The 17,206-nt window shown below is 34.6% G+C and overlaps 2 protein-coding genes across 4 annotated transcripts in view; one reads left to right on the top strand and one right to left on the bottom strand.

Annotated features, from left to right (window-relative positions):
- LOC123869925 overlaps positions 1 to 17,206 on the top strand; it is a 206,677-nt gene that overhangs the window by 121,324 nt on the left and 68,147 nt on the right. For all 3 annotated transcript variants that reach the window (XM_045913042.1, XM_045913023.1, XM_045913033.1), the window contains exon 3: positions 1,336 to 1,493. In XM_045913042.1, the coding sequence (XP_045768998.1) occupies positions 1,336 to 1,493 (158 nt within the window). The remainder of the gene's footprint in view (positions 1 to 1,335; positions 1,494 to 17,206) is intronic.
- Positions 15,723 to 16,739, bottom strand: LOC123869947. Its single transcript, XM_045913067.1, has one exon. It carries the CDS (start codon positions 16,674 to 16,676, stop codon positions 15,777 to 15,779), a length of 900 nt encoding a protein of 299 aa, XP_045769023.1. The 5' UTR covers positions 16,677 to 16,739; the 3' UTR covers positions 15,723 to 15,776.

The following is a 17,206-nucleotide window of genomic DNA, read 5'->3' on the forward strand; positions in this document are numbered from 1 at the left end:
GATGCAACAAAATCGGCTCAGCCGTTTGAAAGCTTTGAAAGTTATCAGTTCTTTTCTAGTTACTGTAACATTCACTTGTCGGGGGTGTTATAAATTTTTAATTTACACTTGTTTAGTTTGTTGTTGTATGGATTTGTTTTGTTATTGTCACAGTTATCACTTCCAATTGCTTTTAATTTTACAATCTTTCAGTTGTTAAAATTTTTCAACAATTATGCTTGAATGAAAAAACGTAAAAGTTCCTACCTAGGTAAAATTTCGTTGTTGTCACTCGCAAAAATAGCTTTTGTGTTTTTCCTCAATGGATTTGAGGGAGATTGTTATCCTTTTTAAAGTATAAACATAAAAAACTGGTCAAGCACGAGTCGCACTCGCATACGAAGGGTTCCGTACCTATAAAGCTCAGAATAATAGCTCCGTAACTATATTTTAATACGTACTATAGTGTAAGAGGCCATGCTGATTAAATGCCTTGAAGTTTTTTATGATCAATGTTGGCGGAATTACTAGAGCATGACGTTACGCCAGTATGTCGTCTGCAACTGCCAACTTGCCACATCGGGATTATGTCTAAACTGTGGTAATCTTCCATAAAAACATTAAAAACACCTCGCCACAAAGCAAGGTTGTTTTTGGAGTGCGCCATTTTGTAACCGAGCAAAGTCCTTTTAAATTGCGTGATTAAAAGATAACTTGGACTGTAAAAATGTGTTTTGGGATTTGTACGCTTTTGTTCTGATTTGGGATGTTTAATAAGATGCCTAAGTTATGTTGCTGAGCTGTAGGTATTTAGACTAGATTCAGACGAACGAAATTATCATTTATCACTAAAGTACTTTCGCTTATTGAGGTTCAATTATTTTCCCGCCGAATAACTTGTTTGAGATTCGAGTATTTCAATACTGGACTAAACGTAGCAATTCACAAAGATGAAAGATCCCAGCATTAACTTGCTCCAATCGAAAAAAAAACATAATTATTCTAATAAGATTATTTAAAACTATAAACAGTTAGCAACGTACCCCGTGTACGTTCCCCCTAACGTAACGTGTGACCCCCTATCACCTAACTTCTTATTAGATGGAAGCTTTTCAGATATAATAATCGTTGTTACCATGTAGTGGACAAACGATGTCAAAAATAGTACAAATTTCCTCACGATGTTTGGTGTCCTCACACAGTTGAAGTCCTATACACTTCTTGAAGTACTAAAGCTAAACCACGACGTTATAGCCGTGTGGCGCCATCTAGTTTGATAATTATAAACTAATCTCGAATAATGGAATTACTCTGGTTGAGACTAACTGTATAACAATTTTGTTTCTTTGTCAACAGGAACACATACAGGAAGTGCTGGATAAATGGACACAGATCGACGACGAGATCTGGGCGAAGGTGATAGTTTTCGAAAAGAACCGACGGGTGGCGAAAGCGTACGCGCGAGCACCCGTGCTCACTATAAACGGTTCGGACGACGGATTCGACGGAATGAGGTAGGATTATTTTTTAGATCTCTAAAATATCATTGCTAGGACTTCATGTGTATGAAAATGCATGTTTTTTGGCCCCGCGCTACCCCTTTACTGAGGTCTGAAGTATTTCCCGAAAATCTAGTTCTGTCAGTTGTCACAGCATTTTGTAAACGGCGCTGCCTTTGAATCTTTATTGAGTTTCTAAAGTTTTTTTAAAGTTGAACCGACTTCAAAAGCAGTGCCATTTATGTATAATTTCATTTATTAGCGGGGGGTCAAAAGTACACATTTACATGTTAAATAATAATTTTTAAATAATGTGCTTTAAACCAATAATTTACTTTTGAAAATTATAACTTGTAGTTATTACCCATTACCTACCTACCTATTTTAGGCAAGGCAGGGATTTTAATTTTTTGGTTTTGATTGTTGTAATTTCTGCAATCATCTTCTAGAATTGCTACACATTGCTTTGGAAACAATTGAAAATCTACCTCTTAATGTTTCTTAGTTCCTTAAGGTTTTTGGAATTTAACATGGTTCGGGTTCAACAATATTATCATATTAATATGAGTGCCTAGATAAAATAGATAATATAAAACCCAAGTTTTATATAATTTATATATGTATCTAAATGCAGTATGTAGCCTTACAAATGTTTCAAACATGCGGCCCTAATTCTACTCAGTCGAATAAATCAGCAATCAACAGTCCAATTAAAGCAAGCTTGTAAAATATACAGGAACCTAGATTCAAACAAGGCTAGATAAGTTGCCAAGGGCTTACAGCTGCTAGACTACATTTTAAGCGATTACAATGATTTATTCATTCTACTCGATTGGCTGTGACCACACAAAATTCAACAGTGCCAACCAGTCTTCAAAAAAATTGTGGTGCCACGTGCTAGTGATGATTTGCCATATTATTATTGATCCGAGACATGGTCGCTAATAAGGGGCGTCATAAAGCTCAAAGTGAATCGCGAGGGAGTGAGCTATGCTTGGAATGTCTCTACGGGACCGAATCAGAAATGAGGGGAAGCTACCCGTGCAGTGCACGTCCACTGCATTAGGGTAGGAATTAAGGGCCTCTCCGTCACTCGCCCCATACAAACGTAGTTCTCTCATTGGAATACTAACCAATCATACTCAATTGAATTTTGTAGAAACGAATATCTATGCCTGTGGTTTTCCAGATTTCCGTTAAAATATTCGGTTTTAAACTTACGCGGTCTTAAAAATTCACATACAAATCTTTGAGCCTCTGTAATTTTAAAACTACATATTTTTAGAAAATCTAAAACACCACAGGCACAGATATTAATTTCTAGAATATGTCTACAAAATTTGATGGACTTTGGTTTGCTTAATATTCAAATGAAATTGGGACTACGATTGTATGGAGTAAGTGACGGAGAGAGCCCTGTTAAAGGAGATCCGTAGGAGAACCAGAGTAACTGACATAGCTCAAGGGGTTGAGACGCTGAAGTGGCAATAGGCAGGGCACATACACGGGACGCATGGTTCAGTTTACCTTGTAACATTGAGTGTGAGCTCAAATAACTACGAGGCAGTGAACGTCGATCAAACATTTGGCTAGGGAGCATGTGTGCTTGGTGTGGACACAGCTACTAAAGTAAGTGATTGCTCAATATGGCCGACATTGCTTACAAAATATTTGGACTGTCACCCCTCTAGACAACATGTCAGATGTTTAGTTATGATAACTAGCCACTGATGGCTTCATCTTCAAGGTACATAGGATGTTTCGATATCGGTATGTTTGTCTCGACATTTTTACTTAAAAAATTTCATTGTCAATCGTCGTCTCAACCCATCGCCGCCAATACAAAGGTGTGTTAGGTCTGACAACCCTCACTTGACCAGCACAGTGGAGCATGCCAGAACCTTTCTCATTCTGAGCAGAAATCCGTGCTCAGTAGTGAGCCGGTGATCGAATAATCATGATGATGATGACATCATCTTTAGACGAACGTTTTGGTACAATATTGCATAGCTGTATGGAATTGACTCTACGATGCTGATATTCCAGCTCTATAAAATCCTCACTGGCTAACAGTTAAAATCGTGATCAACCTAACCTGTTATCGTTAAAAAAAAGCGACAATCTAGTTCAAATGGATCGCTTCGTAATAGTAGTATTGTTAATAGAGCTTGTTAACAACAATTGCGCAACCGATGCGATAATTGTTGGAGCATAGTGAATTGAGACCGAACCAGATTCACTCTCTTCCGGTATAGTCTAAACTTTTTTTAATTGACAATTTCTAGGCACACGGAAGCTAGAAGCACTAGAAGTACCTTTATAAAATGGTGGAAAAAAATGAAGTTAGGTCTATTATGATTATGGGTAAGATATTTATGGATATACCTATATGTAAAAAAAGTACTACGTTATATACTTAAGTTCCTATCTAAAGTTACATAAAGAAGAAGACTTAAAACTAAGATACTAGAGTGATTTCTAGAGCGCTGCTACTCTCTTCAACCCTCGTGCGTTTTTATCTGTTGTCTAATTCAGCAATGAGCACGAATTATATACGCCAATTAATATGTATGAACCTAAGTCCTAACATAGGTATCTAATATCTAATTGTAGAAGTACGTTTGGTGATTTTGTTAATAAAAACTTAGGTATTTTGTTTTTTTTTTTGGTCCCGTTTATATTTAATTATACGGTCTAATACTGAATCGTTTCATAATGTTAAGAATATCTGTTACTACTTAAGTGACTGATTTTGCTATTTTACGCACACAAACATAGGTAGTAGTCCTATCCCGCCCGTAGTAGGCCCGTATATGGTACATTTATTTATTTAACTTCAAAACAACCTTTGTATAGGTGTTGCGTTGAAGAGGAATATCCCATCACAAGGAATGGCAAATGTTTTCATGTTTTACATAATAGATATACACAACTTTAAAGCTTCCTCCTAAGAGAGAACAGAATATAATCCCGCAAGTAAATAAATCGCGTGCCGCTGAAGCCAATACAATACCAGTAACTCCACTTCCTATAAACCGGAGTCCATTAATTCAAATAAAATTAACTCTGGAGGGACCATTTTCCTATCAGACATCCGTATTCCGTAAACCAGTCCTAATTATTAGAGGGAATGTTCGATCTTTATTGTTTGCGACTTTGCGAGCTCCCGGCTACATACATTAGATCTGGCTAATTAAATCAGTGTGTAAGGGTTTCATTAGAACTAAATTCGTGTGTGTGCATCTGATAGGGAGACGTGCGCGACACTTCCTAGTTTTGTACTGTCGGGGGAAAAATGTATACGGGAAAAGGTTTTTATTATTTTTTGATTTAAGAATTAATTGGTCCTCATTCTGACCTGATAGCTTTTATTCTAAGCCTGATAGAGAATCTTTTTCATTGACGACGAGAAACCGAAATTAGATTTCTAAATTTCAGAAATAGTGTCCTTGATCTAAAATCCTACATCTTTTTCTTTTTATTGAAGGTACATCACTAAATATACGTTTTTGCGCGATAAAATTATTTATATTATTATAATGTACTTTATGCCTGTATTATTTTGTTAAGTGCACTTTTTTTTTATCACCGAATAAACTGACGAATGGTTTTTGATGTTTTGATAGATTTTCAATACAAAATCTGTGCTGAATATGTCAAATTTATTTCTCCTCTATAATATGTAGCTATATGTAATATTATTATATCAGGCAATTAAAAAACGATCAAAAAAAATTTTTTTTTTTTTTAAATAAGTATAAATCAAAATAAGAATCCTGTATAAAAAGTAACTTACTTTATGAATTACAAGTACATTCGCTAAAAACTTAAAATTATTAAATTAACAATTAAACTTTTAAACAACGGTAACAATATAACGGTAGCTGTAAAAAATAAAATTATTTTTTACAGCTAAAATTGTTACCGTTTATAAACAAATACTTAAATAAAATATACCGATAATGAGCCAGTAGCGACATACTTCTTATTTATCAGTTAGTAACAAAAATAAACAGAAACCTCCGACACGAACCTACCACAATGATCTAATGCCGAGTTGCCGTGTCATTACGCGGCTCTCAAGTCTCGATGCCATATTGTGCGACTTGAGAGATGTCATCGCATTGACTATCCGATGCTGCAGCGAACTTTTAATTGAAGAATGGAAATTTAATTCGAATTATTGTAAAGACTTTTTATCTTGAGTGTATTTTAACTCAGTAGATAGTTAACTAAAATCTTTTTCATTTGTTTTTGATTTCTTTTATCAATTGCCGCCGATACTTATTTCTATTAGAATTCAATTTTTTTTATAATATTGGAAATATTTTGTATATTGATAAACTGACTGACTGATATTATACCAACGTAAACCACCCACTGGGTCTGGGTCAGTTAGTTTCTTTTACTAAATATGTTCTGATTGTGGAGTCTTGACCTCAAAAGTAGAACAATTAACTTAATTATAGTTAATCCATTAGAGTATAATTATAATCATCATTATATTTCTGGCAAATCAAAAACACCAATTTCATAAATAATTATCACAGTAGTTCTACCGAAACGTTGAACCAATAACAGACGGTATTATAACCTAAATAAGGACCTATATATTGAACACGATATAGTCCAAAGCCAAGAAAATTAACCAGTATAACCACATGTGTTAGAAAGTTAACCCACAACTAAAAACCCCAATCAATCACTCAAAATCTAACTGAAATCTAACGGTAACATGCGAAATTTTAACGCAACCACATGATACCTGAGAACAAGTTAGGTACGCGTTTAGCACACCAATGCGTTAGGTGTTAATAGCCATATTGTAAAAAATATATAATTTCTAAAGTCTGTTCTTACTTTAAGTAATATTTCGTTTGAGATAATGGCTCTCCGGTATAATTAATACCTACCAGTTTTGTCAATGTAGTTAATTCTGTTGTAGTAGCTCAGTCTCTAAAGGTAAATAAAATATTATAACGTGTGATGAATGTATTGCTATCCCTTTCACAATGCTTGCTACGGAAAAAATAACACTAAATGCATTTAATAAAATTTATAATTTAGTATAGAGATTGTGTTTAACAGAATTAGCTACAATATTTATAATTTTTTTTCTTGTTCCCTTACTCTAAAATGATCTGGAAAATCTTTATCAGTCAGCTTCTGGATTTCCACTTCGTCTGAAGTGTCTTTATGAAAGGCCTATGTTCAGCACGGGAAGTCCACAGGCTGAAATAATTTAGGATGATGTATGGAATGAAAAATTTCCTCGTTTTGAGATGTTTTATAGTAATAATATATATTTTTAAATGTTGAATAAAATCATCATCTGAACTTTCGTCCTCTGTCATCATTTTGGTAAACAGTAATTTCCATAAATGTACTGATGCTTAGTATAAAAGACGGGTATCGACCAGTTTCGCTAGGTCTTTTTAGATTTAAAATTTTAGATGTACCTAAATCTACATGATTAATATCCTTTACGCCTGGAGAAAAAGCTAGCTCGCGTAGCTTAGCATTAGCTTGTATAGTTGGTTAAAAGCTAACCTAAACTATGTTCGTTTATTTCATGTTGTCTGTGTTTGAAATATGTGGCAACCAGTTATAACCCAAACCATTTATCGAAATATGCACGGTGGCGCAAGTATTGCCACAGATAACTTTATAACTTTCTATTATGTTTGACAGTTCATAATCTTACTACTTAGTGATAATAGCTAAGTTTTTTATTACTCGGCCGATATTTATGGACATGTATTAAAGTTAAAGAGAGCAATTGATTAAGATTGATAAATTAATTATTGGATTCTTAAAACGTGAATGATACTCGTTGTTAAATTTTTATCCATCAGAATAAAATTTTAAAATTACTTTTACGACCTGATCAGCGATTTACTTTTAGTTAGGTACCTACTAGGTGCCAGGTAGCATGTAAACCAGCTTATATAAACTCCATTTTAGACATTGAGAGGTCTAAATCTAGTACTGTTTCTTCCGCTAAGGCATTATGAAAGGGCAACATATAAATAGGAATATATTCAGACCCATGCTTTCATGCTTTCATACTTATATCACAATATATTTACACAATATATTTACATAAGTATAATGTAAGTATAGACAGCAAGTAGTGTGTAAACTGTAACCGGCATGGGCCTGTATGTTTCAAGTTTTAAGTGTATCGACACTATCTTAGTGGGTACTCTGCATTTTATGTACAATTTCCTTACAAGTGTTGCCACTTGCTAAAGTGTATACTATATCTGCCAAAACGCTTTGTATCGCAGTATCTACAACCGCTATACTAGGCAATAAATAAAGCCTTCTTTGGTGTTGGGTGAACAATCGCAAGAGAACCACATTGTCACGCCAACAAAAATGGTGCAAAACAGTGCAAAATGACCCGTTTAGGGAAGCAAGGATAACTTATATATCTGATACAGGGTAGACGGATATTTATGTGTGACTGTACGAATTGAATGCACTCTTTGTCATAGTACGGTTCTCTGTAGAAGTTTTGTTTTAGCACAGTTCTTGGGCTTCCTTTTGTGAAACTATCATTTTGTTTCACTGCATAATGTTCTAGCGTTTTGTTGCTACTAAATAATATCCAATACGGGCCGTTCTGTCTCCAATTACATGACATAATCGTTTATTTTAAGGTATGCTAGCATAACTTTCAAGATAGATAGATTAAACGACTATTGACATTAATTTAGGTTCCTTTGCTCTACTAATTCTGATTAGTTCTATGTTAATTCCTATCTTACTATCGGTTGGTACGCGTATTTAATTTCAAAACGTAAGATATATTACTAAGTAACAAATAGGTACAACATGTATTTCTTAAGTATTAGCTAACCAATATGTACTGATATACTATACTTATAGTACCATACTTATTTCTATACCTGTACCTATACTTATTCTAGATCTTTGTTTTGGACCGAAAAATGACAGTAAATTAGAATTGGGCTTATACCTATCATTAGAAATTGTCACTCGAAAAAAATTTGAAGTTACTCTGCTCAAAAATTTTACACTAGACCCAGCAGACTGTATCGGACGTACGCTTTTGATGCTCACAGAATAAAAACAACAGAAAGTTTTCTGACCATTATTTTCCGATAGGTACTTAGTAAGCAGCCAGTCTATATTTGAGATTTTTCCGTGGAAATTGTGCATATGATTTGGCAACTGTTGCGCAAACCAAACTGCATATAAACCGTGGTGCAAAATGTATTCACAGCTTAACAAATTGGCCAAGAACGCCTAACGCCGCCAGCACCAGGTGCAGCCCTAGTTGTTAAGCCCAACCCCGTCGATAATGTCTCTACAGTCTGCCCACACGACATTTCAAGTCGGCACGCGTCTAAATCCATTTACATTACACGATTCTGATAAGTGTAAAATGATTCTATTTCTATTTCTGCTCGCTGATCTATCTTTTAAGCCAATTCTCGTCTTTTTCTCCACTGACTTGCATTATCCGTGTGTAATCATTGTACAATATTAGTCGGTTCTTTGAAAGTAACTTATTTTTAGCATTTTACCCTGCTGCGTTTATTCGGCGGTTTATTCGGTTATTGCAAGCGTATTATTGCAGCTGGTAAAAAAATATTAAACCACAGCAAATACAATTATAATGTAACCATATCGAGGGCTGCCTTTATCAAATAAAAAGAAATCTGTGAGGGAAGAAAACATAGGGAAAAACACATTGAATCCAATGAATTGAGAAAGTTCTACTTCTTTTGAAAGCCGATTTTTATGTATTCTGAACTTCTTGACCCAGCCTTGATTCGCTCGGGTGTAAGTTCAGTTTCTACTTTAACAATTTTGTATCACACTAATCACACTAATATTATGTTTGGCGAAAGTTTGTGTGTATGTGTGTGTGTGTGTATGTTTGTTACTCCTTCACGCAAAAACAACTAGACGGATTTGGCTGAAATTTGGAATGGAGATAGATAATATCCTGTATTAGCACAAAGGCTACTTTTTAGCCCGGATAATCAAAGAGTTCCCACGGGATTTCGAAAAACCTAAATCCACGCTTGCGAAGTTGCAGGCATCGGCTAGTTCTAAATAATCGTCAACATCAAATCAACGCGTATTATAAAGTATCCTCAAGCCACGGTCGCAGTCGCATAACTATTATGTGTTGCAACATTAGTTGAATGTTATTGTTTATTGTGTTCTTATCGATATCTTGGCTTTGTTACTTCTCGCCGAACTCACTGTGTACGAGACTGAGTACCGTCGCACAATAGAGGGCCTTGGTTTTTGTGGAATTAAGCGTAATATGGTAGCCACCTGAGATTATCATTGATTGGTTGTATTGAACATTATGCTAATGCTGTTTCTTACGTTTCATTATGGGAATTCTATGTATTCATTCATTTGAATAATATGATCTTTTACATCTTCTTTACCCTCCCTTGGAACTGGAATTTGGAATAGAACAAAGTTTAGATTCATTTGTGCTGAGTAGCTTATGCCTGTGGCTTCGTCCGCGTGAACTTCACAAATTTCAAACTCCTTTTGTACGCCCTTAGGGGTTGAATTTTCAAAAATTATTGCTTAGCGGATGTCAACGTGATAATTGCTATCGCGTGCCAAACAACCTGATTTCAGTAGTTTGAGCTGTTCGTTGATGGATCAATCAGTCAGTCAGCTTTTCCTTTTATATATTTAAAGATGGCATGTTATAATAGACTTAAGTAAATCGAGTCAGTTCTTGGTTGGACCTCGTGGAAATTCTTTAATTAATATTCCGGAATGAAAAAAACTCGTGGAAATTTTTAAGTCTTTGATTATATAGGTACATGCAAAAAATCACGTTGATCAGTTGTTCCGTTGTGATGTGACTGAAGGACAGGCCAACAAACAAATACACTTTCGCATTTATCTTCGCTTTTTTGGAAGTAAGATCCACCATCGCATTCTTCAATTGTCTGGCAGCTAATTTTAGTCAGCCTTAGAGTTGTATACATAAAAATTATAATATTATCATTGTTGAAGACTTTGTCAAATACATTATGTCCAATAATTATTTATTAATCACAGGTTTTATTTACATAACTCACACCGTCTATTGCAATCACAATCCTTGACCCGTTTGCTGCATATTAAGTCTCCATACATAAATTCTCTAATAATACAAAATCAACAATTCTCCACAGCTGGTACCAACACCATTAATCTAAATTTAAGATTTGACTCCTACATAGATATTTCTTAGGCGCCATAGTAATTTTTGGCTACTATCTGGCGCCAGTCAGATCCTGTTCTATCATCTATACAATCGAATATAAACTCTATATACTTAGTAGCACGTATCAGTTCTGATTGTTTATAATACCAATATAATATATTACCCTAGACTGCCCTAGAGTTAACAAAGTGGACATACTTGATTTCTATTGTCCGTCGATTACGATTACAAGCCATTCCTATTACCGGACTTTCATTCAACTTTGATCTTTATTATTATGTATGATATGGTTCATTTCGTACTGATTAAATAAAAGGTTGTGTGACATAATAAAATTATTTCTATAGTCCACTTGATTATACTGTGGCTACGATTGGAAAGTAGGACGACATTGAGGTAGGCTTTTGCAAGCGAACTTATTGGTCAGTGTCAACGAATTTGTTTCAGATCTTATGCAAGCCACTTTGTAATATTAAATGTAACAATGAAATGTACTGAGAGTATAATAATTCAAGCAACGTGTGTGTTATGAACTCGTAAATCGTATTTTATGAGACTCACCGCCTACACAATTTGAGCGTGCTCCAAATTTTGTTCCTAAAAATGTAGGTCATAATTTAAATAAATTGATACATATTAAGTATTATGTACCTACCTGAAAACTTATGTCATAGTAAATAAGGAGCTGGCGAATGAAACGTTTTGATATAATTACACTTTCTATCAAAATGCTTTTTAAATCCGGACGTTTATTGGTTCACTGAATACAAATCTGAACTCATGTTGAAGAAAAACGTCTAAAACTGTGTTAATATTGAGTCCAAAGTTTGTGATATCGATTTGTGGTACAATTACAATAGACCTTCCACGGCTTTCATTCAATTTTGGCTCCTCATATAAAATTCAATTTGCACCTAAAAATTACTCATCATTTATAAGTTTTAGGATAAAGGGGCATTTTGAATCCACTAATTCACTCTCCACTAGAATCCACTAATTTTGTAACCTAAATTCTCAATAAATAAATTGACTGATTGAATCATTTAGTGTTTGTTTAGGTACAAGTTTGCTAAAGCTAGGTACACTAAAATTATACAAGAAGCTTGTGGTAGAAATCAATTGAAGAACAACATAGAAATTTTCTTTGCAAATACCATTATATTATCAGCTCTCACGGGTTCCTAACCACAATTTAGATTTCTTGCTTATTTCCTAAGAGAAAATCTGTTTTGCCACGCAATTCGAGCCCACTTTCTTTGGCCCTTTTAATCTTAGTCCAGATAAATCAACCACTGACACTTAGCTTAGAATAAATAAATAAATAAATAAATAAATAAATCTTTATTATCTGAACAGAACATTATTTACAGACTTTGGTGTGAGGCCCTGCCTCCTGATGAAGTGAAAACTGTGTTTCAGGAGGCAGTGTCTTCCCATAATATAGTGTACAGCACAATATAATATAACCACTTATAATAATTAAATTAAGTTTAAATTGAAAACACGTAATTAAAGGTATACTTAATATTTAAAGATAGATAGTTACAATTCTAAGAGATTTGTGTAGTGTGTGTGTGTGTGTGTTTGTATGTGTAATGTGTGTGTGTGTGTGTGTGTGTGTGCGAGTGTGAGTGCGTTTGCGCGTGAAAAGAAATATAAAATATAATAATTACATTTATTTAATTTGTTAATCCTTTTTGCAGAATAATTTCTCGACATTCTCATAGTCGTATTTCTTCAGCCATGTTTTGACGTAGCTTTTTAAGTCTCTATTCGTCATATCTTTCAATGTTCTTTTTTTTAGTAGGTTATATAAGAAGGGTGCAAGAAAGTCGTACTGTCTACGCGCTAAACTACTCTTGACTGCAGGTACAGGGCATCTGTCGATTCTCCTTGTACTCGCAGGTAGGAGTGGAACCGCTTCACTGTGATATCTGCGCAGAGTCTGGTAGATAAAGAGTTTTCTTACCGAGAGTACGTCGCAATCTTCATATAATCTTGTAGTTGGAAAGATAAACGGATAAAACTTAATGACTTTGAGCAAGGCGCGTTGAGCCCGCTCAACCTCAAGATTATGCGTTTTAGCAGCTCCACCCCAGGCACAGATGCAGTAGCTGAGGACACATTCGCCAAGGGATTTATAAAGCTTGATTAACATATCCGTACTACATACTGCGCGTAGGGTTTTAAAAATGTAAATAAGTCTTCTAATACGCATACTAGTGTTAGCTATGTGTGGAACCCAAGTCATATTATCATCTATTGTAACGCCAAGGTATTTAACTGTATTCGCTGGCGTTAAGGAATCACAGTTACACATAAATCCATCATCTTGATTGCACGGGTAACAATGCGCTCTTATTCTAAAATCATTTGGCGGTCGTCCACTTTTGGTTTTGCTGAAGCAAAGATACTTGGTTTTGTTGGTATTAAGAGAAAGAAGACTATGTTCTAACCACGAAATTATTTTACTTAGGCCTATTTCTGCATTTACTTTAACCTCATCCCATGTGGAACCGTGGAATAAGAGAACTGTGTCATCAGCAAACATTATGACATCAGCATTATTGATTCGTATATTGCATAGTTCGTTTATATAAGCTAAGAAAAGTGTAGGGCCTAAGGTGCTACCTTGAGGGACTCCGTATGAGCAGGTATACGTATCACTTAAGCAACCTTCAACTCTTAATTGCTGGGTTCTATTAGAGAGATAGTCGGAAAACCATTTCTGTGCCAATCCTCTTATTCCACAGTTTTCTAGACGAGCCAATAATATTGGGATGGAAACTGTGTCAAAAGCTTTTTGCAAATCCAGAAATACTCCTACAGCCTTTTTATTTCGATCTAAGTGTTGAGTGATCAGTGAAGTTAATTTTAATACAGCGTCTTCCGTAGATTTCTTGGCGCGAAATCCGAATTGGTTATTAGATAATATTTGGTTCTTTTCTAAGAACGATTTTAGACGTTTGTTAACAAGTTTTTCAAGTATCTTTGCAACAACAGGTAAGAGCGAAATGGGTCTATAGTTAGATGGCAATTGTTTGTCACCAGTCTTAAAAATAGGAGTCACAATAGCTTTTTTAAACAATTCGGGAACAACTCCGGTAGTAAAGCTCTGATTACATATGTAGACTATGGGGTCAGCAACAAAATCGGCACAAAATTTGATTAAATTAACAGTTATGCTGTCCCAGCCTGGTGCACTATTGCTTTTGAGACTCGATATTATGTTTTTAACTTCAGAGGAATCTGTTAAGTATAATGAGAAGGAATCACACGGGGAATTCGCTAGATTGACAGCCTTGCCTGCTAAGTCATACTGTGTTGTTTTTATATTTTTAAGAATCGTGCAAGCTAGATCATTTCCGACAGATGTAAAGTATTTATTTACTTCATTAAGAGATTCTACAGGTTCACCTGGTTTAATTTTGAGTAATGGACCTGAGGACTTTTTGTTGTTACTATAGCATAGTTCTTTGACAATATTCCAAGTTTTTGAGATATTACCATTACTGCTTGCTAATTGTGTTTTATAGTAGTTATTTTTTAATGATTTTAAAATTCTATTACATATATTTCTATAACTTATGTATTTTGTTTTTAACTCGACATTATTTGGGGAACGCTTATGTTGTATGTACAATCTGTTTCTTTTTCGTATGCACTGAACAACACTGACTGTAATCCAGGGTTTAAGGGGTAGCTTCTTCTTAGGCATTTTCTTAATTATTGTATTTTTATCAATTAATTCTTGTAATTTAGTAACAAAATTTTCTGTAATGGAATTTACCTCAGTTAGTGAATAGAGCTCATCCCAGGACTGTGTCGACAAGCACTCTCTAATAGCATTTTTATTCATGATAACTACGTTATTTTGTGTGCTCTTTTTGTGAATTTTAATGTTGGAGAGGTACAAAAGTATGGGCGAGTGGTCAGTTAACTGCTCAAATACTAGGGTTTGCCACCTACCTGTTGTTTTAACCATGAAGTGATCTATGGAAGTATTTATCCTAGTCGGTAGATTGATACCTTGTTCAAGACCATAAGAAGCCATTAAGTTTAGGTACTCAGAAGACAAACCTTTTATATTACTAGGCAATATATCTATGTTCACGTCACCTGTGAGGATAATGTTTTGTTTCAACTTTAAATTATTAATAATACTGTCTAGAGAGTTTAAATAATTAGTTGGGTTAGAAAAACAGGGAGGGCGGTATGTACATATAATCGAATATAAATTACTCACTTCAAGCACTAAGCAATTACCGTCTAAGATAGTTGGTTCATATGCACTTACCTCAAGATTATGCCTAACATATGCAACAATCCCGTCGTTTTGGTTGATACTATTTTTTGTATAAAATAAATTATAATTATTAATTGTTGGCGGATCAGAGTACAAGTTTGTCCAACATTCGGTCAAGACGAGTATGTCCATAGTTAGGTTTATGCTACTTACAAATGCTAAGAATAGGTCTAGATTACAGTTTATGCTTCTAATATTAACACAAAGTATGGCCAATGTATTGGTATTGTGATGGTTATAATATTTTAATAAGCTAGCACAACTCGAGGGGTCGTCACAATATGAGCAAAAAGGTATTAAGCTGTTATCTATATCATGTAAAATTTTATTTGAATCCATACTTAACAAAAGAAAAAAGGTAATTATGATCTTTTATAGTGAACATGTAGGTATTTTTATAATAATTTCCCGTGTGGGTAAACAAGATCCGCTTGCCAGTTAAACGACTTGCAGTAACAGTAGTTTGAACTGATATACTATAAATATTATATAAGTTGGTATAATTTTCGCACTGATTTGTGGTGTTTATTACATTTTGTAATGAATAGGTATGATTGTAGTATAGTGTCGTGTGTACGGTATAAAATCTCGATGTCACAGAGTACGATGTATGAGTGTGTATTGTGTGTGTATAGTTAAGGTATGTTACACACTGAGGCAACTTATAGTTATTATTATTAGTGTTACACATACATAATACATACAGAAACATGGTTAAATTAGGTTTTAACGACTTTATTCTATAACACAAAGAAAAACTGAATCCATTTAGTCACTTGTGTGGTGGTATTTTTTCAAAATCTTGTTCGCTGTTTATAATTATTTGTGGCAAGCCTTCAGATTTTCGTAGGTAAACTTTACCAAAGGATGTCCAACAAAATGTAAATGCATTATTACGTGCAAATTCACGAGCTTGGTAAAAAAGTTTACGGGTCTTTTCTGTCAAGTTTTCCGAAATATAAATACGTTTCGAGGGTCCTTCTATTTTTATATTTGCAGTATTCAGTTTTTCTTTTGTGTTTTGTTGGTTGTATTTCTTAAAACAGCTAATAAATTTATCCTTCATAGCAACAGTAGTGAAGTCGGCTATTATCGGTTTTGTAGTGGATTTTGTGTTTACTCTGAAAATATTCTTAATGTCCGATGTTTGCATCGGTACATTCAAAGTACCACCAATGTTAAGAGCGATCTGAGATAAAGCTTCCTTTGTTTCTTTCTGTTTCAAGGGTATATTTCTTATTTCGACGCTTGTTATACGTGCATTTCGCTCTAGAACTTCTATTTTATTTTCTAGCCTGTTTATACTCTTTTTATAATCCTGTCTTTCAGTTTCTAGAAATGAAAGTCTCCCGAGCATCTCGTCATATTTGTGTGACATAAATTCAACCGATTTTTTAATATCCGAATTTTGGGATTTTAGCTCATTCAGAGACTGTAATAATTTCGAGTATTTGGTATCTTGGGCTGACTGCCACTTTGTAAATACAGCCATGAAGTCCTTGTTAGACATAATCATGTCTTCAGTGTCGCGCAGCCTGCGTTTGGAACGTACCGCACTATTGTTTTCAGCAACAGAAATACTAGCATCATCCTGTATCTCCGCAATGTTTGACTCCGAAGAAGCATGTTTCAATGGATCCGAAGATGAGCTCAAGCTACGCTGAGATGACATGATGCAATCCGAATAGAAACGCAATGACACAATAAAAATCAACGCGCGTCGCACCACTAGACTAGCACTGAATAGAATAGTTGCGTGCTAGATCTAATTTTTAAAACGGCCAATTCGACTTCTAACAACTCGTAGGAATTCAATTAAGATTTAATGCAATTTGCGCATGCGATGGTTAATGCTGCTGAGATACACAAGTTTATGTATTTTACAAGAGAGAACAACAGGTCTTTAGCCTGGTAACATAGTGTTCATTATTGTATGGACGTAGGTAAAGTGGTGAGTTAGGTGCTAACTCTTAGTTATTTGTCTCTCTGACTAGAATATAGTCAGAGAGACTTTATTCTAGTGTCTAAAGCTTACTGAAACGGCGATTATGAACGAAACGTAACTTTGCTTAGAATGGACGTAAATAAAACTTAACGTGTTAGTAGTTTGCAATAATCAAAAGATTTGCGAAGTTTAAGATAAAGTTCATAGGTTTTTCTTTACGGAGCGCACTGCATCGTGAAAATTGTAAAGTCGTTGAT

This window comes from Maniola jurtina, chromosome 2, assembly GCF_905333055.1.
Source record: "Maniola jurtina chromosome 2, ilManJurt1.1, whole genome shotgun sequence".
In the NCBI taxonomy this organism is placed as follows: domain Eukaryota; kingdom Metazoa; phylum Arthropoda; class Insecta; order Lepidoptera; family Nymphalidae; genus Maniola; species Maniola jurtina.

Bases quoted from the DNA above. Each gene is read 5' to 3' on its own strand.
- LOC123869947 (XM_045913067.1), bottom strand. From the start codon at position 16,676: ATGTCATCTCAGCGTAGCTTGAGCTCATCTTCGGATCCATTGAAACAT.